General features: G+C 38.3%; 1 protein-coding gene across 3 annotated transcripts; it reads right to left on the bottom strand.

Annotated features, from left to right (window-relative positions):
* Nucleotides 1–496: 496 nt before the first annotated feature.
* On the bottom strand, nucleotides 497–13,949 carry LOC127964743 (protein mono-ADP-ribosyltransferase PARP4). 3 transcript variants are annotated; one of them, XM_052565060.1, is made up of 35 exons: nucleotides 13,838–13,943; nucleotides 13,478–13,617; nucleotides 13,056–13,251; nucleotides 12,508–12,622; nucleotides 12,321–12,399; nucleotides 12,111–12,209; nucleotides 11,851–12,009; nucleotides 11,626–11,763; nucleotides 11,377–11,535; nucleotides 10,584–10,735; nucleotides 10,351–10,482; nucleotides 9,235–9,333; nucleotides 8,929–9,112; nucleotides 8,706–8,841; nucleotides 7,803–7,945; nucleotides 7,236–7,367; nucleotides 7,054–7,140; nucleotides 6,790–6,954; nucleotides 6,659–6,702; nucleotides 6,300–6,378; nucleotides 6,057–6,194; nucleotides 5,726–5,933; nucleotides 5,546–5,616; nucleotides 5,278–5,465; nucleotides 5,093–5,192; nucleotides 4,802–4,972; nucleotides 4,161–4,241; nucleotides 3,985–4,065; nucleotides 3,797–3,892; nucleotides 3,096–3,230; nucleotides 2,641–2,992; nucleotides 1,814–2,466; nucleotides 1,623–1,725; nucleotides 1,112–1,244; nucleotides 497–1,031 (listed from the first exon to the last, which is right to left on the bottom strand). In XM_052565060.1, exons 2-35 carry the CDS (start codon nucleotides 13,601–13,603, stop codon nucleotides 824–826), a joined length of 5,142 nt encoding a protein of 1,713 aa, XP_052421020.1. In that variant the 5' UTR covers nucleotides 13,604–13,617; nucleotides 13,838–13,943; the 3' UTR covers nucleotides 497–823. The 3 variants fall into 3 exon arrangements, with proteins under 3 accessions (XP_052421020.1, XP_052421019.1, XP_052421018.1); XM_052565059.1 differs by having other exon boundaries at nucleotides 1,814–2,992; nucleotides 13,838–13,949; XM_052565058.1 differs by having other exon boundaries at nucleotides 1,814–2,992; nucleotides 13,789–13,935.
* Nucleotides 13,950–27,419: the final 13,470 nt, after the last annotated feature.

Raw genomic sequence — 27,419 nt, 5'->3', positions numbered from 1 at the left:
TAATTTTTGTTTTTACTGCATTTTACAAAATGTCTCAACTTTTCTGGAAGTGGGGTTGTATGATGAACCCCCTTACGAAAAAAGTTTATTCAAGTGTGCTATTAGTATACTACTTTTAAACTAAAAACAGGAAATTATGCTTTCAGTTATCTTTTTATGTACTTCTCAGAAATGGGCTTTATGTACTTTCAGAATTATATTTAAAATGACATTTAAGTATACTTGACCTACATTTACAAAAATTCTAAATATATTTGAGCTATTCCTAGAATCCGTGTTTTTATTGTTATACAGAATCCAATTCAGTATTTTTTCAGCTTTTTGTTCAAAATGTTATTTCTTTATAGTTTTATGAAACTTAACCATATTAAAGTGTTTAAAAAAAAGAATGCATGAAGCTAGAATAAAATGTTTTTGTTTACAAGCAGAAACCCTGCTATTTCTTTGGTTGTTTTGTATTTTCAGATAGGTCATTGAGATGCTGTTGTTTACTGGAACAATATATTTATTTTAATTCATTTCATTTATTTAAAAAAAGACAGCACATACACACAAGAAAACGTTTCACAAAATATTTTTTGGTTTAAATGCTAAAACAGCTTTCTGCAAGTCAACAGACTATATTGTAATTCATTTTCTTTATTTCTTTATTTCTTTATTTATTTTTAATATTTTGTGGGTTTAATTATGTTTAGGTATGTTAAGGTTTACTAATTTATTTTCCACCCAATAATGTGATGAGAGAGAGTTTACAGAAATACAGTTATGAGGGCACTTTAAAGCTCTCCAAGACTCATAAAGATATTTTTCAAATATTAAGCAGTTAAGCTCCAGTTTCTACAAGACTAATACGTCTGTCTAGAACAGGTTTGAGTGGGGAATATGGGTGTGGAGAATCATAGCCCAGTAGTTGACGTGTAGATGATTCCCAATCCCGGCCGATCTCAAGCCGGCTGTAAACACACGGATACTGTCTGTCAGTCCGGCAGGCCCAGTCCATGGCCCTCTTCACTGCCTCCCAGTACATCGGTCTGAATGGAGAAGAGCAGAAAGTCATGGATCCAAAAACATAGGTCAATCACTACACCACAGTGAGGACGTGCACTGGTACCTGGGCTCCTGGGACTCTTTTAGTCGGAGGAGAGACTCAAGCAGCCGTCCCACTTCCAGCTTCTTCACCCGGATCAGCTGCAGCACCAGCAGAGTCGCCACCAGCCTCAGAATTTCAGCATGAGCCTTCACACCTGACATACAAAATATGTGACTTAACTGATACTGACTCAAAACCTGTGTCGGAAAAATAAACTATGAACTATAAAAGACACTATAAAAGAATAAAATAAACTATATTCAGATATAGCCTGATGCATATTGCACTTTAAAAAGCAAAGCACTTTCTCATTCTAGCAAGATGGTATTATATAATACAATGATTGGCTGGTGTTACACAGTAAAGACACCTGTGTTTTTCTCAGTCTGTCTAAATATTATATATGAACAAACTGTGATTGGTTGCTTTACATGTCAATCAGATGGCTCGTCCTGTCTAAATGGGCAGTTCTTGCTGAGAATAAGCTGCAATCTGGATAAGACCAACAACAGGCATGTAAAAAACATGTTACCTAAGGAACAGATGCCTTTCTCTTGAAGGAAGACATTTGCAAAAAAGTCTACATCCAGGTTAAGGAAGCTGCTCAGCCTGTCAGTGCACTCCCAGTATCCATCCTATATCCAAACACATTGCATATGTTCATATTCTCTCACACATTTAAAAACCGTATATAATCTAGTAAAATAAATCATGTGTAAACACCTCATGCTGAAGCTCAAACAGATCATTCCAGGCCACTTTGTCTGGTCTGCTTATAGATTTTTTTAGTTTTCGCAGTGCTCTAGGAGCTGAGGACCTAAAATCCAAATGTTTATTCCTACTTCTGAGGGAACCAAAGCATTCAGGTGCAGCACGAGAGGGTGGTGCAAAGGCAATGGAGCCACCAGCACTGCACCTCCCGAAAAAAGATTCGCTCATCTTGCGAGCAATAGCAGGAGGGGAAGAAGGGCTTGGAGTCATGGACATGAATTGCTGAGATGCGTCGCGAGGAGGATCTGCACAGGTAGAATGAGTTGAGTCATGAAGCTCAGTGGCAAACTCTGTTGCAGAGGAAACCATTGGACTCCTTTTTGTAAGCGAATCAAAGCCTTCTTCTATGAAACACTCTGATTCAAAACCAAGAAGATCAGAGGGAGGAGGCTCATATGAACAAAGCGGGAGTGGAGGTGGTGGGGGAGCGGTGTAACGTTTGATCAAGACCTCAGTTCTGGACATCTTGAAATCAGCGGAAGGAGGGATAGTCCGACGAATACTGGAGTGACGTTCCACCGAGGGAGGAGGAGGCATAAAGGCAGTGACCTGGTTGGCAGCTGAAGGGGGAAGCCTGTCACTCATGGAGGCACCTCTATGAGGAGGTGGAGGAGGAGGAGGCATACAGGCAATAACCTGTTTGGCAGCTAAAGGGGGAAGCCTGTCACTCATGGAGGCACCACCACATGGAGGAGGAGGAGGAGGGGGCATACAGGCAATAACCTGGTTGGCAGCTGAAGGGGGAAGCCTGTCACTCATGGAGGCACCTCTATGGGGAGGAGGAGGAGGAAAAGAAGGAGGAGGAGAAATCTTGCTAGCCTTGCAGAGAACTTCCACTGGTATTTCAGGTCGAGCAGCTATAGGCCTGGAAGCAGCCTTTGCGGCAGGGTAAAGGGGAAATGTTGGACTCGATTTTTTCAGACTTTTTCTGAAAGCATTAGTGCTACTTTCAAAACGTGAAGGATGCCAGGAGCTACTGGTTCTATGAGGTTGAGAAGGGCGAGCTGAAGGCATAAACCTATCAATATATTCATATTCATCCTTTAAATCAACAACAAAATCATCTGCTACACAAGCAGAACCCAGGAGATCTTTAGATGTGGAACTACTGCACCATCCCTCTAATGCCGTCTGAAAACAAAATGAAAATCATTGTTGTGAATACTAGAAGCTGTAAACATTTATCATTACATGACATAACAGCTTTAATAGACACTTTTGTTGTTACCCATACATCATATTCAGCCCTACTAATATCCAAAGCCTCCAGCTTTTCTTCAGTCCAGCCCATATATGGCAAAATATCCACATCTTCCTGTGATATGATTTTAGGAATATCTGTGAAACCAGTGTCAAGCTCATTCTGCTGCTGCAAAGAGAAAATGAGGGTATTAGTTGGTATTTTTAATTGTCATTCAGTTTAAAATGGTGCACACAAATTAATTCATGGCATATTTTACTTAGAATTACTCTGCCTTTTTGTGAAAAAACTAATTCCCTGTGTGCAGAAGTTTACTTTTTCTTTTTTTTATCAATATTAAACACTTAATTTATGTGTGAACTATTTTTATAATGGAATGAATAACTACATACAAAACATATACATATACATATACATATATATATACATATACATACATATATATATATATATATATATATATATATATATATATAGTGTTCCTGTAGCTCAACTGGTAGAGCACTGCGCAAGCAAGCAAGCGCAAGGTTGGGGGTTCGATTCCCCGGGAACACATGATATGTAAAAACTGATAGCTTGAATGCACTGTAAGTCGCTTTGGATAAAAGCGTCTGCTAAATGCATTCATTTATTTAATTTATCTATTTATATATATATATATATATATATATATATAAATACAAATATATTTTTACAGATTTAATTTTAGATCCTTTGAATAGCAGCAATCATACCCTCTCTTCAATGGCAACAAAGCTTGTGAACTGGGATAGGATGGAGAACTCTTTACTGAGCTCAATGATGTAGGACTTTAGCTCTGCTTTCTTCCCCTGATAAAGAGATACATGACAGCAAGTCAAGTTTTTCTGTTAACAAATCTAACGGTTATATAAAAATATCATAAAGCAGCCAAATATTGTACCTCATGTTCAGCCTCACTGTTAGCTAGAATGCCATCTTCATAGTCTCTGATGATTGCTCTTGCTGTTAACTTGTGAAGGAACTACACACACACACATACACACACAACTCTTCAAATGCCTGATAAACATCTGATGGTGCTTCAGAGTGTATTAAGTATTTAAGATGTTCACTCACAGTTCCCTTGGACTTTTGTAGTTCTGTGGTGGACACCATTGTTTTGATCTCTTGTCCATTCAAATCACCAAACAGTGTGGCCTAAATGAGTAAATATTACACTTCAAAACAATAAATAAACACAAATAACTAGCCATTTCAGCTAAAATATCTACCCTAATATTTTACAGCCTTGATTAATATTACATACTGTAGTTATTGTAAATTTTGACAAATCTTGACAGAAGACAGTCTTTATGTACATTAATTTACATATAAGAATTCTCAACACCACTGCATGGCAATGGCACAAATATATAAGTAATCTGTAAAAAAAAAAAACAATCTGTATTTAGCTACAATACATATATTATTATTGAAATATTTTAATGTATCATTAACATTTTTCAATGATTATGCAAATGTTGATTCAGAGTTTTATATCAATTAACTGAAACAGCTTGAACTGATTGTCAGGTATATACAACAAAATTAAAAGAAATAAACATTTGAAATATATCAGTCTGTGTGTGATGAATGAATATAATATACACGTTTCACTTTTTGAATGGAATTTTCTGAAATCAACTTTTTGATGATATTTTAATTATATGACCTGCACCTGTAAGCAACAATGCAACTTTTAAGTAAAGCCTGTCTACCTGAGTGCAGTGTTGCACAAAGCCGTACACCAGAGAGTGACAGTCACTGAAGAGAGCGTTAAGCTGTGAGGGGGCTTGAACAGGAAGCGGCGCTGTGGGATTAAACTGCTGCCACTTCACTGTCACTGATCTGCAGCCGGGAGACTCCATTCGCTGAACCTGAGCGCGCACCTGAAATTACACACAAATCTCTTCAACTGAAGCCTCAAACTCAAGCCTGGCCTATTTTGGAAAAATTATGTTTCCTTTTTAGTTATAAAAAAAAAAAATACAATAATGTGTGTGATTCACCTTTTCTGCCCAAGTGTGTTTCATCTTTGTGTCAAAAAATTCATATGTTCCTCCACCTGCCTGAGCCAAAGCTCTGAGCATATGACGATTAGCTGTCGAGCTAGACAAACACAAACACAACCAAACTGTTCATTCAGAAATTCAGTGTAAGTGAAAGAGAAAAAAGAGATTTGTTTAAGGCAGACCTGAGTCCGCAGGTGAAGAGGCGCATGTGGCAGGAGTTTTCTCGGACCAGCTGTAGGGTCAGAGGCTGGTTCTGAACATGTCCATCAGAGAGCAGCAGGATGTTCCTCATGCCCCGGGACGGAGGCAGCAGACTCAGACTACGGAGAGGCCGCCACAGATCAGTGCCGCCACCAGAGCTGCCACACGACTGAAGCGAGGAGAAATGCAACGATACGCAAAAGAACTTAGATTCAGAACCATCTTAAAACATTTGAAAACATTACTCACCATGATAAATTTTCTGGCAGCTTCAGATGCCTCATCTAAAGACACTGGTGCAGGAAAAGCTTCCTGGTAATCTGTAAAGATGCACATATTTACCCATAATGCTTCACTTTGTATTACAAAAATAGAGAAACTAAAAAGTCCACAAGATGACAATATCAGACAGTTTCAGTGAGCACTCACCAGTGCTAAAAGAGATGATGTTGATCTTCAGTGAGCGGTCTAGAGATTTGAGAACTTGAAGGGCAATCCTGCGAGCGTTAAGCATGGCATCTCCCTGCATGGACTTGGAAGAGTCCAGAAGAATGACCACATCATTCACACTGGACAGACCTCCAGAGGTGGACACCCCACTTGACTTAAAGTCTGGATAAAACACCAGCATGCAGGCCTGCAGGGATCAGATCCGTATCAGTGTTTATTTTTGACAGGGTGCATAAGATGGAAAGTGTCACTTTTTGTGTACAATATCCATGACAGACAGGAAAACAGATTTGAGTGATCATTTCTTTACCTGACTATTTTTATCTGGATGGTTCTCCACCCACATCCTGGGCATGTGGATATTAGAAAGACTAAAGGACACCTGTAACCCTTCAGATCCCAGCGTCTGTCCCGGTAACGTGTGGATCACTGCCTTACAGTCTGTCCTCTGAACAGGGAAAATAATAATACTGTTAATATGGTTCATAACGAATGTGTTACTGTTTTCAGAAAATACAGTATTAAGTAAGATCATGCACAAAAGTAAAATAACCTTGGTTCTGATGCGGTGTGAAGAGCTCAAGTTGATGATCTCATGATGCATTTCAATGGACATAGACAGAGAAAACTCCCTGAAGAAAGAGAGAGGGAACAAAAGCATTAGAGGACATTGAAAAGGATTGAACATTTTTATCAAAACCATATACTAAACAGAACAATGAAACAACCACGTAACCCCCCAATATCCGAACTGGACAAGGTGCTACTGTAAATAAGCGTGAAGTTATAAAAGTTTAAAGGTTAAGTGTTAAATGATGTTAGACATGGTTAGCTACATAAAATAATTGGCTTCTATTTTGTTACTCATTAGCAGAATTTCCCTGTGAATTCGCCAGCGTTTGAGATTCTCACCCCACTGACTGAAGCTCCATCACACCAATCTTTTCAACAGTGGCCTGAAATGCAATGCAAATGTCATTCAAAACACTAAGAATCAGCAGGCCAAACAGAATTTGAAATACAGTAACAAAGGTGCGTCGTACCTGAGTTGTCTGATTAAGTGCCGCGCTCTGCTGCCATGGTGCCACGCTGCCAGACAGTGAGAAGATTATAGAGCCTGACCGGACCACCAGCTCAGTGATGAACGTCACCTTGATCAGAACTGTGGCTCCAGGAGGAAGATTCCCCACACTGATAGTAAATACATCCTGCCTCACATAAACACACGACCTCTTAAAGACACCATCTGATGCATTATCACACACACACACACACACACAAGCTCCAAATCAGTTACAGTAACTCACAGGTGCATCCTGGTCCATCAGGTAGGCTCCATGACCCATCTCTATGGCTTGCTTGTACTCCTTACGAGCCTGCTCCTTTTCCTTTACCTACAGGTAAAATTGACATTTGTGACTAAACTGATGAGAAAGAGGTTGAAAAAGCAGAGACTGCATTCTGAATGCAAATTCTGAATGCCTCGCACCTTTCCAATGACGTGCTTTCCATTGATAAAGGCTTCAAATCCACACACTACTGCCGTCTCCTCCAGTGGAAAGACATACTTTGCCTCAATGGGAAAATCATTCTGGTTTGTGTAGGTCTGAAATATGATGACCTGGTGGAAACGGAGAGAATGTTAAGGATATGGTTTTGATTTTAGAATTATAATGTAATAATCTGGCTCTATGGCTGTGGCAAAATATAAGCCAAAAGACCACGGTTAGATTTGTGTCTGTTTTTTAGTTTGTTAAAACTTTCAGTTTTAATTTTGGAGTTCTTGTTATGTACATACTCCTGTGGTCTGATTGTGTCCATCAATGTTTTGTTTTAGTTCTAGTTCATTAGCTGTTTTGTATATCATTTTGCTCTTTTAGTTTGATTGCATATCTTTAAATTGTACTTCCGTATGTGAAAGCCTTTTATAATATTTTTTGACTGTATTCCATCTTTTTTTTTCAGTTTATAAACAGTTTAACATGTAAGAGAACACAGTTATACTTTGGCAACTCTTCTTTTCATGTACTAGTGGTCCACTGCTGTAGTATCATACCTGACACAGCAGGTCCACCAGCTTGCACCTCACATTGACGGCCTTCAGAGGAAGTTTCTGACCACGGCTGTCCAGCAAACCTGCGTTCATCTCCTCCAGAGGATTCTTAGTGGACTCCAAACCCTCACTGTCATCACTGGACACTAAAGAAGCACATTCAAACAAAACCACTAATGAATTTAACCACAGAATCATAGAATTCAACTTCACAGAGAGAGAAAAAAAATTATATATATATATTAAATTATAAGGGATTGTTAAATGCAATTATTTATTTTTCAAGAACACAATTCCTATATTATGCTAATTCTAAATTCTAGTTTGCTTTTCTTTATCAAATCTTTATAAATCGATTTTTTTCTTTATAAATTCTTTATTTATTCATTTGATAAAAAACACGGTGGAGTGACTGGAGATGAGCGACACCTGCTCGACCGACCGGTCTCGAGTCCCACGGAGGACATGGAAGGATATAAAACAGGAGTGAAGGACGAGAGAGGACCAGGCCTGGGTTTTAGTTTGTGTTTTGGTTTTGTTTGCCCTCACGGCCGACTGCCGCGCTGTTTTGTGTTTATTTTGATTATTAAAATGTAATTTGATTGTCCGCTGTTTCCCGCCTCCTTTTTCCCGATGATTGTGAAGTTTTTATCATTACACTATTCATGAACGCTCATTGTCAAAGTTGTAAACATGGCATCACAGCATCTTTGCTACCAGGTGGAACATTAAAGAATGCAACACATACATCTCCCAGAATTCCTGTTCAATTCAACCGATCCGATGACGACTTCAAAACTCCTGAAGTGTTTCCAATTTTGTGTGCCATATGCATCAGACATTTAGCCAACTTTGACTTCCGTCAGTGAGACGTCTGAGAATGAGACTAACTAAACTTTTACTCACAGATATCAGGTATTGTGTCCGTGAGCTGAGTGTTGATCTGAGGCTGAAACTCTTTTGACTCGTCTCCCTCCAGACTGTACTGCACAACATACTTCAGTCTGATCTGCTCTGTGTTATAGACGACAAACTCATCATCCTATTAAAGATAACACACACACAAATGCATATCAGATCCCAAAAACACAAGCAGAAAATGTAAGTGCACAGACAATAAGAATAGCACCTCAAATTCAGAGAGTCTGTTGGGAGTGCGTTGGACTCCATGTACACTGTGGTAGCCGTCAGGAGCACGAGTCAAAGTGGTGTCTTTTTTCAGCAGGTCCTTACACCGACCCAACGCCACTTCACACACCAGCAGCAGCCGAGAGCCATCAGTCACACTGGGCTTGGAGTATTTCAAACTAGTCCTTTAACACAGAAAAGAAACATACAGGCTAGCTCAAATCTCCAGTTGTCATGAAAGGGGATTCACATTATTAATAAATCTGTTATATTAAGAGACAACTGAGTAATGGTAAAGACAACTGACTTCAGAGAGTCACTGAAGTAGATTCCTCCTCCAAGATTCCCGATATCCGTTCTCTCAATTCCATGCTGTTCGACTCCAACCCTGGGCAGCAGCAGACCTCTGTATAAAAATGTTTAAAATGTCTTTAAAAATACTTGGTGCATTAATTTTCATTTATTTAGATTTGAATATCAGCCAGAAGAAACATGATTCACTCACCCCACCACAGTATACATGTATAATTATTAGGCTTGTTGATATTCTGATATTTTTTTTTCCAAGCACATTTGACCAATTCCAACCACATCAATCTAAATAACTACTATTGATTTTATATTTAATCATTTATTAGTGATAAATGGTCTATGAAGGCTGGAAGTGAAAAACTTCTTATATTCAGGTGTGCAGAATTATTAGCCATGTTTTCTTCAATCTTATGCAGTTAAATCTTATGCAGTCTTTTCTTCTCAATCAATTTTTTTCTGACCTCTCTGACCCTGTGAGCTTTTTGCTGTCCAGTGGTCATGTCTTAACTTTGCAATTTCTGTATTGCATTAGGCCGGCGACACACTGAATGCGTGGCGCAAGCGTCTCAGCCGTGTGGCGTGTCAGTTTTTAATTCGGCTCCCATGTTAACAGGTTAGCGCATACAGACCGCCTGCGTGAGATGCGTGTCTCAGGCGCGGCTCGAGCCGCGCGGAAAACACGTGCATGCTAGAAATAGAACCGACGCCTATTTCTACCGCGACATGCGCGCGTGTTGGAAGCATTTCCAGGCAAAATATAATGGGAAAATGTGTTTATATGTCATTTTGTATACAAATACGTATACCCCCTCTCCACGCAGCCAGTATGTCACCGGCCTTAGTTTTGAATATTTCTCATGAAGAATTAATAATTGTTGCCTTTCCAGTCGGAGTTAAACCTCTATTTTGGCTAATTTTATCTGTAAATAAAACATGCCTAATAATTCTGCACACCTGAATATAAGGAGTTTTTCACTTTTAGCCTTCATGGACAATTACACATCACAAATAAATGGTTAAATAAAACATTTATAAAAATACTGTAAGTGGGTGTGCTGTTTTATCACTGCATGTAAACAAAGGTTTTTTGTTTGTTTTAATGAGCTCCTACCGTGACAGTATTCCAACAAAACTGCTGGGACTAGAGGAGTGTAGGAGGGGTTTAATGTTGCCTAAATCCTCCATAAACAACTGAAGCTCCACCCCTCTGCTGACACGCAGTATCTGCTGAATCTGAACAGGCCTGTAGTCGATACAAGAACAACATTATTATTTGAAGACATACTCTGAAATATGTTTATGTTTGAACTTCCGACCACAATCTGCACACACAATCTTGTTTACCTGTCCTGAAGCAGTTGAGAGACAACATGAAACTCAGGGTTTTGTGGTGGGACAACCTCAATGCTGCACCTCAGAGCTCGATACTTTCCCAGAGACGAGGGTAAGGGGCTTCCCAGAGTGGCCTCACTCACATTTACAATATCTCTGATCAGCTGGAGACGACAAGAATAAAAAGAGTATAAAGGACAGATCTGCAGTGTTGAATTCTTCAAAATCTTTGAAGGAATTTGACTTAGTATTTTAATGCATTTAAATAGTATAATCATTGTATTACAGTAATAAAAAAAATCCTTCAAAATAACAAAAAGTAAAATGAAGAAAATTAGCTTAACTGTTATGAAAATAATATTATACCAAAATCTTAAATAAGAGGATCTAACAATTCACTCAACTCATGACTTGATGGGATTCATGATGCTAATAATCTTTTAACAAAATGAGATTTAGGACAAATTATAAATGTAAAGGTGTTCTTTTATTATTTCTCAGACAAAATGAGTATGAGACATGGTTACTGCTGTAAACAAAGCAGCGCTGCACTTACAAATACCATTTCGATAAGCATTATCCATTGATAAGATGAAAATAATATTATATAAAATTTTTCTGAAGACAGTTCTCCCTTAAATATCCATCCACATAAACCCCCAATTGTATCACAATTTGCTTAACATTTCAACCTAGGTGATTTGTCACATTTTTTAGCAATCTTTTACCAGCTTGGCATGCATCGATACACTCTATACCTAAAGCCTTATAATCATTTTATACTATAAATTGATGTATGTGATACCTGACAAAGGTCTAGTTTCTGAGACACGAGCTTGTGTTTGGAAGGAGGGTCGGTCATTCTGAGGGGTAGAAGAGTGTTGACCTCCTCCAGAAGGGCTTTGACTTCATCCTCTTTCTTAGTCTTTTGTGCCTGCAGTAACAGTCCCTCGACCCTGCTCACCTGCAGCAGCACAGAGCCAATAAACACACCGCAACCGTTAAACACAGCTAATTCCTGTCAGCTTCTTTACTTCGCTAAGCTCATTCTCACATCATTGAGGCTTATTCTGGAGACAGGGACTTTCAGGATGTTATTAAGGGAACCGAGAGCTTCAGTCCAAACCAGCTCCACAAAAACACCAACTTCCTGTGACAATGTGCTGCAGTTCAGCTTTTCCTCCAACAGCAGCTGCCAATCAAAGAGGGAGCAATTATTGCACACCCATTACAGATGTATCAAATAAATAAAAACAGTTCTGTGTTGTGTTTATCTGACCTGCTTCAGACTGTAGGATGCCAAGCGCTCAATCTCAGGGGGAAGTGTGCGTGTCTTTGTGGATCCCTCGGTCTCCATCTCCTTTATCAGTTGCAGATATGCTTCCACTGCATCTTCAGACGTCACGCAGAACACAAGCTTGTCCTGAACCACTTCGGTCTATAGCAAGAGAGAGAGTCCATCACCGTCACCACAAGACAAATTCAGCATCCCGTCACCATCTGTGATTCCAATGATAACAACTTTCATGATGATCAAACCTCAGCTTCACGCAAGACTGAACACAACACACGATACTGCTGGCCTGCCCGGCCTTTGGCACTCTGCAGCTCCAGAACAGACAAAGTCTTGGGTTTGACCTGAAACACAAAAACACTTGCAGCATGCTCAGGCTGTGGTGAAGAATGTGTTAAAACGGTCATCATAGTGTTTTTTTCTTTTAAAGTTAATGTGAACTTCATGTCTCTCACCCTCTCAAAAACTGAATACTTGGCCACTTGAAAATACGAAGGAAATTCAGGCAGGTCATGGTCGCCTTCTTTGTAAACTCTGCATTGAGGGAATGAAAAGGAGTAGTCAGGTAAACAAACAAATCTGAACAGCACAAGTTCTGCAAAAACTTGAACAAACTGGCAGTGACAAAAAACAAGAGCGCACCTGAACCTGCCAGGACGGGGTCCACCCTTCTCAAGAATCTCAGCTTCAGTCTTTGGGAGTTCAGGGTGACCTTTGAACGTCTCTTTTCTTGGTATGTGTGATGACACTTTTATCTCTTCATCATGAAAAATAACAATGTCAACCATGCCACAAAAATACATGGTTTAATCTCACTTAACACTCTCAAAACCCAAACAGAATGACAAATATATTCTCAACAAAAATGTACTGCAACACAAAGCCAAACGTACTGTAAGCAAACAGAGAACCAAACACACCCAATGTAAACTAATAAAACAAATCTGCCTGTGACACTCCCATCGTTCTGTCCCTTTGACCTCCTTTCACATCTGATGCAAGTTAACCTCACACTTTAGACAAACAACTGACATCTGTTCTCCTGAAGAAAGGCAGTGATAAAATACATTTAGCGCTGATTTGGCTAAAATCACGTTCTGAGAAATTAATTTGAATAGAAAACTAAACCAGGATTCTAGATTACAGTGTGCTAATACAACCACAGAAAACAAGTCTTCATAAACTCCTACCTGAAGGAGGGAGGAATTCAGAGGCGGGATATGGCAGCTGTGGGGTCAAATTATGCTCCATCAAAGGCAGGAGATGCCCTTGGTCCAGACTGCTCCACACATACTGCGTCCCGACCACTGGGATCTGCAGCTTCTGGATGCTGCGCTGCCGGTTACTGCTCAGATCATTCACACTGCTAGTGACTACAAAAGAGCACTGGAGGAGATAAACGGAGGTCAGAAGATACACTGACAGTACGATCATTCCACTGATATTATCATTTTTTAAGCATTAATTTTACCATTAATACTAATGTTCCTGTTGAGGAACCTAACAGAAAACCAAGAAGAAAGGGTCTGTATTTTATGCAACTTTGAAAAACAAAACTTCTTACCTATATCTAAACAATAATTTGCTTTAGACAGAAGAGTAGAATACGTACCTCTTTGTTGATGACATAAGAGATGTTTCCTCCATTCTCCAGAAGAGCTAATCTCAGTTTATTCTTCTCTTTAAAAGGCACATTTTTCACATCTAACACCACAGTGCAGTTTTCAAACACTGTCATGTTGCCACCAGTGTCTAAAAATGCCAAGAAAAGAGACAGAAAGAAGAACGGCAATAAAACCTAAAGTAAATAACAATCATATGATAAACGCTGCACATTAGCGTGTCATTCTATTTCCGTGTTGCAACAAAGTACACATAGCTACATCAAGTAAACATCTCGACTGTTCATTAAATAAATCAGACCGTGTAATAGCGGTGTTGTTGGTTCAAAGCAGATGTTAGAGCCTCTTACCGCGTACAAGGTCAGAGTCGAGTGACTTTAAGAGATTTTAAAAGAATACACGAAGACGTAAATAACCTGCTTCCTGACTCATACGTGCAGTAAAGACACACCTCCCCGAGATAAAAACATTAGACGGGCTCCATCTAGTGGTTACAATTTACATTAGATTTCTTTAAAAAAATAGAATAATAATAATAATAATAATAATAATAATAATAATAATAATAATAATAATAATCAAGGCACAATTATTCTTAAATATATTTTTTATTCATATATATATATATATATATATATATATATATATATGAATAAAAAATATATTTAAGAATATAAAGCTATACCTTTATGTTTACATGAATGTTAATTATTTGTGACCTTTAGGATTCACTTCACCTTGTCTTCACAGTAAAATTCTTCACTTAAGATCTTAAAATCTATTGGACATATTACTGTTGTGCATGGCTTGCATCTGATGAAACACAGGCGCTTGGGTTCATTCAGTATCCTTTAAAATATAGTTGAAGTTTGTTGTGTAAGTAAGTCTATAAAAAGGTGGACACATGATTGTTCGTGGGATTTATTGTTGTGGAACCAATTATATGTATTATGGTCTGATGATCATACAACATTTTTTTATGAACCACGTTATATTTGCTTTAATATGAATACAAGTTTTTGTTATTTGCTATACCAGTCCATGCATATTTAAGTATTTATCAAATGTGTCACGGTGGATGTCAAATATTTTTTTCAGAAAAGGTCGGTTATATTAGAAGAGTTGAGGACAATGCAGTTCCTTCATCCCACCACATGAGGTTCCTCCTCACCAGTGTTAGTGCACTGACTGCACATTTCGTTTAATAGAACACTTACTGTAAGTAGTAATGCATGTGTCTTGAGAAGCCACAGCAGTTCAGCTGCTGTCTTTTTTGATTGACTGATTTGTACACTTTGTCTGTTTTGATAGATGGCTCTAACTAAAGCTTAAGGCCATGGTGAGTCCTGCACACTATAGTAGCTGTGAGCCATTGTGCCTTTGACCCCATGTTGCTCCAAAAAAACTGATTAATTGCTTTGCTCCATGGTTTTATTTTCCTGTTGGCATTAATATTGATTTGAATTTGCATAATATAACTTTAATAAATTTTTAGCACAAGATGCTAAACAGGGGTTATATGGTGTTATTTACATGTACAGATATAAATATTTAAGCTTTTCAGTGTAATAAGCATACATTGCCCACAGAAAACCAGATAAAGAAGAACAAGAGTGCTTATCCCTATACTATCCATAAGAGGACAAAGAATGGCTTCGTGCTCAGTTTCAGGCATTTCAAAACACTTTAAGTCAACACTTGTGCCTGGGAGAAGGTCGGTGTGAATCTGTACTTCAAAGGAAGACTCTTCTGTTACCCTCTCTTCTGTGATCTCATATCATAATATGATTCACAGGACATCATGCAGCTTTTTAAGATTCATTGCTGATGCAGAATCTATTTTTGAGAAATGTGTCATCCAGTTTTAATATAAAATATATCAGTTTCTCTGCATGATCTGAAATGTTATGAAGTCAAGCAGAAAAAGTAGAATTTTTTATTGTCTTTTTTTTTGTCTTTTTTCTTTAGAAGTGATGAAAAGATTTAAAAATACTCACTTTGAGGGATACCGATTCTACCTTATTGAACACTAGGGGGAGGCATGTGTCCCCTTAAAGGGATAGTTCAGGCGATCAGTTTCTTAGCTCCTTCAACTTCAATAGTAGGTTTCCCAAATGATGGAAGTCAGTGGACTAGCAACTGTTCATATTTTCTTTAAAGTTCAACAGAAGAGAGAAAGACATACAGGGTTGGAACAACTTGAGTGTGAGTAAATGATCACAGAATTTAAATTTTGGGGTGAATTATCCCTTTAAGAAATGTTTTTGCTGGTGACTCCAGAAAAAAAGGTCAACATTAACTGTTTTTTTCTTCTTTTTTAACGTAAGTTTTAACATTAAAGGATAAATCCTAGTACTACTGTTGAGAAATATTGTATGTTTAAAATCAAGTACTCACATGAGACTGCAGTCATATCATTAGGCTAATAAAAGTATTTTTATTTTATGCGGAGGTGTTGCCTCAGAGGGTCAAGATCACATTACCAGTACAATACTACTCCCTTCATCTCAGTAACACTCCTATTAGGTACTTACGAACACACAATAAGACCAGAATGACATAAAAAAAGCTTTTAATCCCCCTTATGTTGGTGTTGTATTTATGTTGCTAGAATAGGCTAGCATTTTGTAGTTAGTCAGCTTGCTCTAAGAAAACAATTTGCCTCTCCTGTCAATCCTTTGCTTTTTGCCCTCGAGTTTGTTTGTATTGATTTGGATTTGTGTACTTATGTACCTTTTAGGGTGGTTTCTTTTCAAAAGGCACCTCTGTATCTAAAGGGAGCATATTGGTACCTTAAAGGTACAGTACATATTAATACCTAAAGTGTATATATTAGTACCCTTTGAAAAGATACTGCCTCAAAGACAGCTTTTATACCTTTTTTCTTAGAGGAAGGGCTAAATAAAGTACAAAGATCTCTTTGAGGAGTACTGTCAGTGACAGCCTGTTCTACTGCGAACAATTTTTATTATTATTGTTATTATAGAGAGAAGTTTCATGTATACTTTATCTTGAATTTCTACAATAATGTGGAATTAATATCATATTCTTGTGTAAAAGTATTTTCTGTTTTTCCTTCGCTTACATTTTCAAGGCTGTCTTGAACCTCTTGATAAGACTGAAATCGTCTTAATCGGTTTCTTTTTACAGGCACACATCGGAAATGTGCTATTTTCTGAGAGGCATAGGAAATGTTGGCTGCTGGTCCAGTTCTACACAGCTGTGATTGAATCTGTCCTCTTAACCCCTGTATTCGTCTGATTTGGCTCTGCATCATCGCACTCTAAGAGGAAATAATTGGTTGCCAGCTCTCCTCACTCACAGACATAAGCATCTACAGTGGGACGACAATGAAGGCGGCACAAATCATAGGCAACCCATCCTACCATAGCCATTTTCTTTTTCACTGTCTCCCCTCACGGCAGAGAACAGTTATGCCCTGAAAACTAGGACAAATCGACACCTGCACAGCTTCTTTCCCCAGGCCAGAGCTCCTGCCAACATGGTCAATTCCCTCAGCATCCCTCTGTAACCCAGCAAACCTTTTTATTCACATTCCAACTTCCAGTAATTTATCTTAAAGAATCTTGTTAAACTTTTTGTTTTCTATGGAAAATAATTCATTTTGTGCCCTTAAGCCATACCATAATGTCACCGAATTATGATAGCATGACCAAGCGAAATTGTATTCTTAAAGAAATATAGCACAAGCTCACTTACCAAGCACAGTATTTCATAAAAGCTATTTTAAGCGATAAAACAACTGTTTTTTTTTTTTTTTTTGAATGAATGAATGAATGAATGAATTTATAAATAAATGTGGACACATTGCTGTTTTTAACTTGAGGGGAACTGACTTTGTACTTCCACTAAAGTTATCTTGGGATCAGTTAATGGTCAGACTTGACTTTGTAAACACAACATTTCAATGGACACTGCATTGGTCGTAATTTGATCTCATACTCTCCAGCATCTTTTTAAAAGCTAAAACAAAATTCCACGTACATTTGGATACTGTTTCATTGTCGATACATTTTTAGGTCCATTATGTGTGTGTAATGGACGTGATTGCTACTGTTAAAACAAGATGCTAGTATTGAATATTTTATAGTTTAGATGCAGTATTGCTGGATACATTGTCTATTTAATTTAAAATGTTCAAAACAAAGACGAGTATCAACTGTCTCATCTCTGATAAACACAGTAGTGTTTAGCTGACTTACTTTAGTTTTTGACTAAATCAGTGTTTTTGTAATCGGTTGAGTGAATAATTCAGTGATTCACTCGTAAAAACAGTCATTTGGATGAATGATTCAAATGACACACACATAAAGATAGTGACTTGTGAAAAATCCCCACCACTAATAACAGGCTGACAGTCTACACAGACACAGGAAAGTCCCAGTGCAGATCTTACCTTTTTTTGTTTGTTTCTGTGTAATACTGATGCCCTGCCTTGGCTTTTCTCAAGAACACCCTCAACTTTAGGTTCTCTCACCCTTTCACCAGTTCTGAACCCACAGCATTTACTCTTTAGGGTCGCCCACCCACACGCGTAAAGAAGTCAAAGCATCTAACCTCTGTGTTTTTGTCTTTTCAGAAAATTAAAAGAGATTAAAACACATTATGGCTTTACACATAGTAAACAAGTGTTGACAACTGGTGGTCTTTGCATCCAGAAGCCCACACATTTTCCTCAGTTTGTGACTTGCCAGAAAACTGCAACAAGAAAATGTCTTCCGATCTTCATAACCGGTAAATGATCATGAGTTTTCCTCAATCATCTGCCTCCTCTTTGTTTAGGCCTGTTCCCTCAGAGCTCTTTCCTGAATTTCCTATATCACCTCCCACATCTCTAAATACATCTCCACTGACATTTTGATAAGTTCTTCTTCGCTCTCAGCTGAAATTGCACTTTCATAGATTGAAAATGGACATTCAGTCATCCATAAACTGTATGTATTTGTGTTGTGAGAAAGCCCCAGATGCATTTTCACATGGCTAATGTCCATATCCTCCTAATGGCCTTTCTGATGGCTTGAATCTGATTTAAGAGGCATGTGCTTCATATTTATGGAGAGAAAATGAGATACAGAAAGACATAGAGGCAAAGGGGAGTAAATGATTTCTTTTTTTTTTTCTTATAGCCTACTTAAAAGTGCATCTACCAGTTTGCCGCTAATTTAAATCTGAATCAAATTTCTGTTCATTTATTTGTAATGCTTATGTGTTTTTTTAGGCAGGACTTTGTTAATCAGGCCAAAATCAGGGGCCATATATTCACAGCATACACTAAAGATTTTAAGGCTAAAAGATGCTGCTAACACAGACATTTTGAAGCAACTCTAAAATTGCTCATAATTTTAGTGTTCAATTTTAATCTAAGAGTAATTCAGTAGGACAGATTCAAAATAATCATAAGCATAGATGTTACTGTAAATCATATAGAATATACAATTTCTGACTCAACTCCCTGGCCCCCGAACACAATTTCTACACAAGAGTCAACCTGCCCCCAAAACTTTAAACAAGCCCCTGATCATATGACTTGATTTTGTCAATTGCAAAATGTAGTAAAAGCTAAGAAGACCCTTATACATTGCTTCAGGGTGCTGTAGTAGAACAATTCATACATCTCTGTAGTGTGAATTCAACAGAACACAGTTCTATATGATACACAACATACAGTTTGAAAGCAGTTAAGAATAGATATAGAATAGCTATAGAAGAATGATGTTTGATTGTATGATTTGTGAAAAAAAAAATCCAATGTCAAGAGTATTAAAAAACATACAGGCTCAGCACAGTTCCATGTGGGCGACCAGTGCAAATTCAGAAACGTTATCGTGTGTTTGATTATTGAAGCTTCCAATGGAGTGTTGGTGAATGCCAGATGACCTTTCAGCGCCTTACATTAAACATAACCTTTCTACAAACCTCATTAGCATCATCTTTACCAGGAGAGCCTGTTGGTCTGATGACCTGCACAGCTGTTTACACATCACTATATACATTTAGTGCAAGCAAATTAGCTATAGTGTTTGTTCAAAAATATCACAATGCATGTATTTGTCCAATGAATGAAAACACTGCCTTTGTATGCCATTAAAGTGAGGTATTTGGTTTAATGTTTTTTTCTTTGTCCTTGTGAAATATCCATTATTTTCTTGGCAAGCTTAAGAGGGAATGAAATGTGTATGCCCAGGGAAATGTTGCTTTCTTTTGTGTCTGTCATTTACCACAGGGAACAACTTCTCTTTTAATCCACCTTTGTTGAAGACAGAAGGGATTGAGATGAATAAAATTGAAACTGACTCTGGCATAAATAAATGAAAGCTCATCTGGGTCTGGGTGCAACACAGGCTGAAAGGAAAAAGACCTGATTCTGTTTGCTCTTTCTTAATAAACAGTCTGCCTGTTACTAGAGGCTTAGAAAAGTGCATTTCATGATACAGACAGATCTATATTATTTGAATTCACAATACAGAAGCAATGAAGGGTCAATTATGTTTATGTAATATTTAAAGAGGTATGTAATTTAAAAAATACAATTAAATTCTATGGCAGCTTACGATTCAAAAATGATTCCCTTCTCTGTTTGTTTGAGCATCCCAAATCTCTGCCGTCTCAACAAAGCAACACTGACTCAATCAGTGCTATTCGAATGGGGAAGAACTATTTGTTTTGAAGCAGAACTTTAGAGGGCTAGTTTACCCCAAAATGAAAAAATGAAAATTCGGTCATTAATTACTCACCATCATATTTTGGAGCAGTAACACTCTCTGATTAGTGGTGATTTCTGAGCAGAATCATGGGTAATGTAGTTGTCAAACAGGAATTTCACGCCATTATTAAAAAAAGTTTAAATAATGCACACTTGATTGCTTCTTCAAATTCATAGTCCATTGATTAACAACCTCGTAGCTCACACTAGGTCTGTCTTTAACAGTTTATATGATATTATTAAAATCAATTCCTCTGTGGAGAAAATGAACTGTTGCACTCTGTAACCCACTTCAGATTTAAAGATGTTAAAGCTGAAGTGTGTAATTTCTGCACCACTAGAATTGCAGTCTGTTTAATTCCTTTAGAAAAAGATGTTAAAACCATACTTTGATACTTTATGTAGTGTTTTTACACTTTATTTCAAGGTTATTGACTCTAATATCATAAAAGTACCATTTTAAATGTCCAAAAAAATGTATAGCATTTTTTACTTAAAGTGTCACAACACTGGCTCAACCAATGGCATAAGTGTGAGGTGCGGCTAAACAGGAGTCTTTGAAAATAGTCATCATTTTAACAATTCTGTTTGGTGATGCTAGTGAGGCAGATATTACTTCATCTTAGTGAGTCTTTTTTTGAATCTTTGCAGCTTTGCAGGGTCAGATAAAATAGTACATGGCATAGACCTATATATATTTCATATTGAGCTTACATAGACACATTTACTGCCCATATGAGAGCCATTAATTTTACCCTAGATTGTGTGTCAGATATTCACTGTGCTATAAGAACAAAAAATCAACACTTCATCCTCAAAGAGAATGCAGTTATATGCTTTTACTCCAGTCTGCCTCTAGTTCCATAATATTATGGCCAGAGAAGGCCAGAGAAGGTGAGGACGGGGCTCAACTACCAACAAATAAAGCAATGAGACTGAATGTGAATGCTCTCAGGAGTGAACTTCAATAAAAGGGTCCTGTGTATTGTCATGATGATTAACCTATCCTTAAACATTTATTATTTATTAAGATTTATACGTTTAATAAAGTGATAATGCCTGTCAGTGTTAGCTTGTTTTTCTAGTTGTTATATATAGTTGCAACATATGCATTTTTTTTTCTGTAGTAGGAGGTTTCATGTTGTATTAATTATGAGTGGTTGTGGGTTAACAATAATATGCAGCAATGTTAACTGATGTTTATTAAAAATCCTAGCAATCTCATTAGATTAGATTAGATTCAAGTAGAGTAAGTGAAGCTATGATTTACAGAATGGAATGTATAGTGGAGTTGCTTATATACACTATTAAGCAGAGTGTGTAAAACATTTAAATAGGAACGCAAGGTAGGATAATATGTACATTATAAACAGCAACAACATAAGAACAGTGGTAATAAATAGAGATGGTTGAGTGTACATTCAATAGTATTGTTAAACACTGTATATTATATGCAAAATATCAGTAGTGCAATAATATTTTATAGTGTGCTTTGTACAGTAACAACGTTAGACAGTTTACAATGTAATAGCTTGAAAAATGTACAGTCTGTGCAAAACATGAGTAGTACAAATATGTGTATGTAAAGTACTGTGACCAGTGCAGTACAAGAGATGGTGCAGGTTAGATTGGTGGTGTGGAGTTCAGAAGGGTCACAGCCTCAGGGAAGAAGCTCTTCATGCTTCTTCTAGCGTGAGAGCGTAGGCTCCTGTAACGGCTGCTGGATGGAAGGAGGGTAAAAAGTCCATGGTTAAGGTGTGAGACATCCCTGATGATGCTGCTTGCCCTGCCCAGGCAGCACTTGTGATAAATGTTCTCACTGGTAGTTAGCTGGGTGCTGGTGATCCGTTGAGCAGTTTTTAGTACCCACTGGAGTGCTTTGTGGTCAGATGCAGAGCAATTGCTGTACCACACTGAGATGCAGATTATGAGTATGCTCTCAATGGTACAGCGGTAGAATTCCACAAGGATCCTGGGACTCAGGTGAAATTTCTTAAGGCTCCGTAAGAAGTAAAGGTGCTGCTGTGTCTTTTTGACCAAGGTGGAGGTGTTAAGTGACCAAGTGAGGTCATCAGAGTGGATGTGGTTGTGGATGATAAGGAACTCGAAAAATGTTCCACTAAAGCTCTGTTGATGTAGATGGGGTAGTGGAGTCCACAATGATCTCCTTTGTCTTTAAGCTGTTTAGTTCCAGATTGTTGGGTGGTACACCACAAAGCCAGGTGCTGCACCTCATCCCTGTAGGCTGACTCATCATCATCATTGATCAAACCTACTACCGTATAGTCATCTGCACATTTGATTATGGTTTTGGAGCCATAAACAGGAATGCAATCATGGGTGAATAAGGAGTACAGAAGAGGGCTCAGTACGCAGCCCTGTGGAATACCGGGATGTGCAGAGGGATGTGACGCAGCTGACACAGAACAGCATATTTTAAATTACATTTTTATATTTATGCATTCAGCAAAAACTTTTATCCAAAGTGACTTACAGTGCCTTCAGGCTATACATTGTTTTTTACCAACCTTTTGCACTGTTAATGCAATGCTTTACCACTGAGCCAAAGGAACAGCATAGATCCAGCAGAGTTGGTGTAAGTTTCAATGTCGATGAGAGATTGAGGTGGAATTAGTTGAAGAGTGGACTCAGCAACTTCCAGCCAGATTTTGACAATTCTTATTGTAGGTTTCACACTTTTGATGACCAGGGTATACTTGGGGAGCAGGAACAAAAAGAGGTAGTCAGACTGGCCCAGGTGGGGGAGGGATGTGACTCTCTCTTTGGCATCAGTCACATTGGTATATACACGATCCAATGTATTATGTCCCTTTGTAGTGCAGGAGACATTTTAATTTAGGGAGAACATTTAGGGAGAAATTTTATTTGTGCAATATTTTAAATCTAGCCCAATTCCATGGGGAAAAAGCAGACCTGACAACCCTGCATCCAACACAAAATACAGGAGTCAGATTTCACTGATTACAGGTCAAGAGTAAGGAGAGAGGGTTTGCCGCTCAACAGATTCTGAGCTCATTGACAAATATCTTTTCCTCGTAAGGATTCTGGATACGATTCAGGAAAGACTCTGGACTATTATAAGCTTTAGGTTAGGGCTCCTGCGCATTAGGCTGTGTTGTAAAAGGCCAGTGGCATCTGTTACTCTAGGGCCTGTCTTTATGCTGGAAAGGGATGTGGTCCATGATCATTTAAATTAGAATTGGCAGGAGAAAGGCAGGGGTTCCTTAACTTTCTCATGCAATGACCCACCTAGAAAAGTATGTATAATAAACCACAAGCTTGGTAGAGTGACATGTGTTCTCTTTAAGTTAATATTTTTGTTTTCTTTATCATATTATAAAATGTTTGGATCAGTTTCAGATGATAGAAGGTCCTTAGGAGGGTTGTCAACTATTGTCTTGGACAAAAGTGGGCCCTGAAGTCAAGAGGGTAAGAGTTACTGCAACTGGGATGTTATGTCTTTATAACCTTAAACTAGACTGCCAAGATCTGACCCATCATATGGCCAACTAGACATTATCATTCTAATATCATCTTCATTCTGCTGTCTTTTAAAGCATCAGGAAGTGTAATGAGCTGTACTGAAAACATCTCACCATGGATCAAAAGCTTGAATAAAGATTTATGGCTGCAAAAACATGATGCCTTGAAGCAAGAGGAAGTATGTGTCGATTTCAGGATGTGGATGAATTCCACCTTCTCCACTTAGTATACATAAACACATTTCTACGAAGAGTAGAGATTAATCTTTCAGTAAAGCCACTCTGTGTAAAACATTTGCATCCCATGGTGCTGCTAATTTAGAGGATCTTTAAATCATTTATCCATGTCCCCGATTTTCAGCAATAATGGTAAAGTGTTTGCATACAGACTAACAATGGCTTGGTTTGATAATTGTTGTGACTGGAAATTTTAGCAAACTTCAGCCAGCCATTCTATCTTTCTTTCTTTCTTTCTTTCTTTCTTTCTTTCTTTCTTTCTTTCTTTCTTTCTTTCTTTCTTTCTTTCTTTTAAACCAGTGCAATGCAAAATATGCTTTTCTGTTTTCATGGGCTTAGTTGGAGAGATCAAACATGCTCTGCTGAAACCATCAAAACCAGTGCCCATCATGCAGCTCCTGCGGCTTGGCATCGGGCGGGATTCTTCATCCTTTACTCACACTGCAACAGAGCCTCAGACACACATCAGTCACACTGTCCTCTGAGGCTGTGTTATTGCTTTTCTTGTGGGGAAAAAATTATAATTTATGATGGGCTTGAGCAGCTTTGAAGGTTTGCTTTTCTTGACGAACTCTGCCATTACACTCAGTGCTTGATTTTTAGGTAAGGGGGTGATTTTTAACTGAAGTTATGTAAATTTAGCTTCATTGTAGTTTGAGTAGTCTTGTTTAGCACATAAACTGGTTGAATGGTTATGGAATATATTTACATTTACATATATATCCTTACAACGTGACTATATATTGCCAGCAGCCATATCACCCTGTAGCCCAAGACTAGTTGCCCACTGAAGCTAAGCAGGGTTGAGCCTGGTCAGTACCTGGAAGGGAGACCTCCTGGGAAAACTAGGTTGCTGCTGGAGGAGGTGTTAGTGAGGCCAGCAAGGAGTGCTTACACTGTGATCTGTGTGGGTCCTAACAGCCCCATGTAGTGATAGTGACACTATACTGACAAAAAGGACCGTCTTTCGGACCAGACATTAAGCCGAGTTCCTGACTCTCTGTGGTCATTAAAAATCTTAGGATTTCCTTCAAAAAAGAGTAAGGGTGTAACCCCGGCATCCTGGCCAGATTCGCCATGGCCTCCTAACCATCCCCAAACACTGATAGGCTTCATCACTTTGTCTCCTCTCCACCAATAAGCTGGTGTGTGGTGGGTGTTCTGGCACAATATGGCTGTAATCACATCATCCGGGTGGATGCTGCACACTGGTGGTGGTTGAGGACTCTTCAGAAGCCCTCCACCTTCCCCAGCTCCACCTGTATAGATCTGCTATGGGGTGAATCATGTATGCTGTGGGGGTTATTCATATACGTTATATGTGCAGCAGCTGCAGCAGTATTTCTTACATGCTCACAGCAGCATATCTGTGAATGTATTGTCTCAGCAGTATAGCAGATCTATTCCACCAAGAACAAAAACAACATTGTTATGTACATTACTGTAATGATATGAATTCCCTATTCATTGGGAAGAAGGAGGCGGGAACCGGCGCACAATCAAAATGAAACTTTAATTACAAAAATAAACACAAAACAGCGCGTCAGCCCCTCACGGCGACTGACGCGCATAAATTAAAAGCAAACACATAAAATAATGTCCCAGGCCTGGTCCTCTCTCGTCCCTCACTATAGTCGCTCCAGTTTTATATCCTTCCATCTCCTACCTGGGACTCGATACTGGCGGTGGGGCGCAGGTGTAGCTCATCTCCAATCACTACACCTGGCCTCACTCCTCGTTCCCACGCCTCTCGGCCCCGCCCCACTCGCCACAATTACATGTATCACATTTGCAACTGTTTCTTGCTTTATGACTGCATATCTCACAGTTTTAACAATCACATCATAATGTAACTATATCTCCCTCTCTATCTCCAAAGACAGCACATGCACACTAGCATGAAATCAAAGCTCATTCTCTCTCATCTTTTCTCAAGGCCTTGATCCCTTTTCAGTTTTTCACTCATACTGCCTCGCTTCTTTCATTTTCTCTCTTTGCCTATCATTTCACCCATTTATTTCTTTTTATTCTCTTTTCACTCTAAATCACTTCACTCCTCACTGTCATATTTGCTTTATTTCCTCTAGGAATATCGGTAATAGAATTTGCAGATAATTTGCTAAATCAGTCACATTTTATCACCATATATGATGCATAAACATATATTTTGTTTAAAAATAAAATAAACATCCAAAATCCCTGTGACTGAATGGACATCTTTGTGATTTGTAACTGAAATTTCAAGAGCACAAAGCAGTAATATATGCAAAAGCCTTTGCAAAATCTGGCCTATTGCATAATGCTCTGCTGTCTCCACAATATATTTACAGAAAGTCTAAAAAAAGCTCTCTTTCTCTCTTTCTCACACTCCTCTTCACACCTGCATCTACACATTAACACAGGTCATTATCACTTATCTTTCTTCTCTGTTTCATCTTGCATTCTCCTCCCTGCCAGGAAAATCTCACTTTTTATTTCCAGCTACATTTTGAAAGAATTTCCTTCATTCTGCCACCAAACACTCATGCGTCCTGTTTTGCTCACAAATTTCTTAAATCTTTTGCAAAGACAAAGAGTCTGGTATCCCCTGAGACACAGCTTGCTGGTAAAGTGAAAAGAAAGAAAGAAAAAAAAAATCACACAAAAACAAAAACTCTTAGTTTGTAAGTTTCAGTCAAGCATACACAGGGTTAGTGCGGCGACATGCTCTAGTTCTATCTACCTGGTTTGATCTAAACTCTGAGGTAGATATTTCCATGCTCGGTAATAAAACTCTCTCAATTAAACTCACAGGAACTTATTTGATAGTGTAAGGAATGTACTTTTCTTTCTGTTCTGCTTTCTTAACATCTGATGCCCATCCATCCATTTAATTACTTAAAGGGAATTTATTTAGCAAAATTCACTTTTATATGTTGTTTGAACATTAATTTGTGCATACATCCACCCTACAATGATAAAAATCTACCTGCTCCTTTTTTTTAAATCCCCATAAATCATAAACAATGTCTAAGAAAAAGCCGTTGGCACAATCTGTAAAATGTGATGTCACTTTTTTTCAGGCCCCACCCAAAACTGTTGACGGACACTGCTTCAAGCTTGAGCATTTAAAAGCAGCATTCACATAAGAAATGTCTTCTTATTGAAGCTATAGACGTTATTCAGTCCAGAGCAGTGAGTGATTTTCTGCTTTTATTTTATTGTTTGGGTCATATTAACAGCGCAGACGGCAGGTACTGTATATTTGGCTGCTGTCACTTAATACACAGATCTAATATAAACATGCAATTTCTTTCCCAGCTGTTTAACTTCACAGACATGACTGACTGTGTTTTTGTGCTGTTGTGCTGCTGAAAGTTTAAATGCAATAAGACATGAAAGAGAAGTACTCACATGTAGTAGGCCTACTCACACACGCAGATTTGTGTGCTCAGAAGCCATATATCAGAGGTTATGGCTAATATGGCT

The sequence above is a fragment of the Carassius gibelio genome, chromosome B9, assembly GCF_023724105.1.
Source record: "Carassius gibelio isolate Cgi1373 ecotype wild population from Czech Republic chromosome B9, carGib1.2-hapl.c, whole genome shotgun sequence".
Lineage (NCBI taxonomy): Eukaryota > Metazoa > Chordata > Actinopteri > Cypriniformes > Cyprinidae > Carassius > Carassius gibelio.
This window is presented reverse-complemented; position numbering and strand designations above follow the sequence as displayed.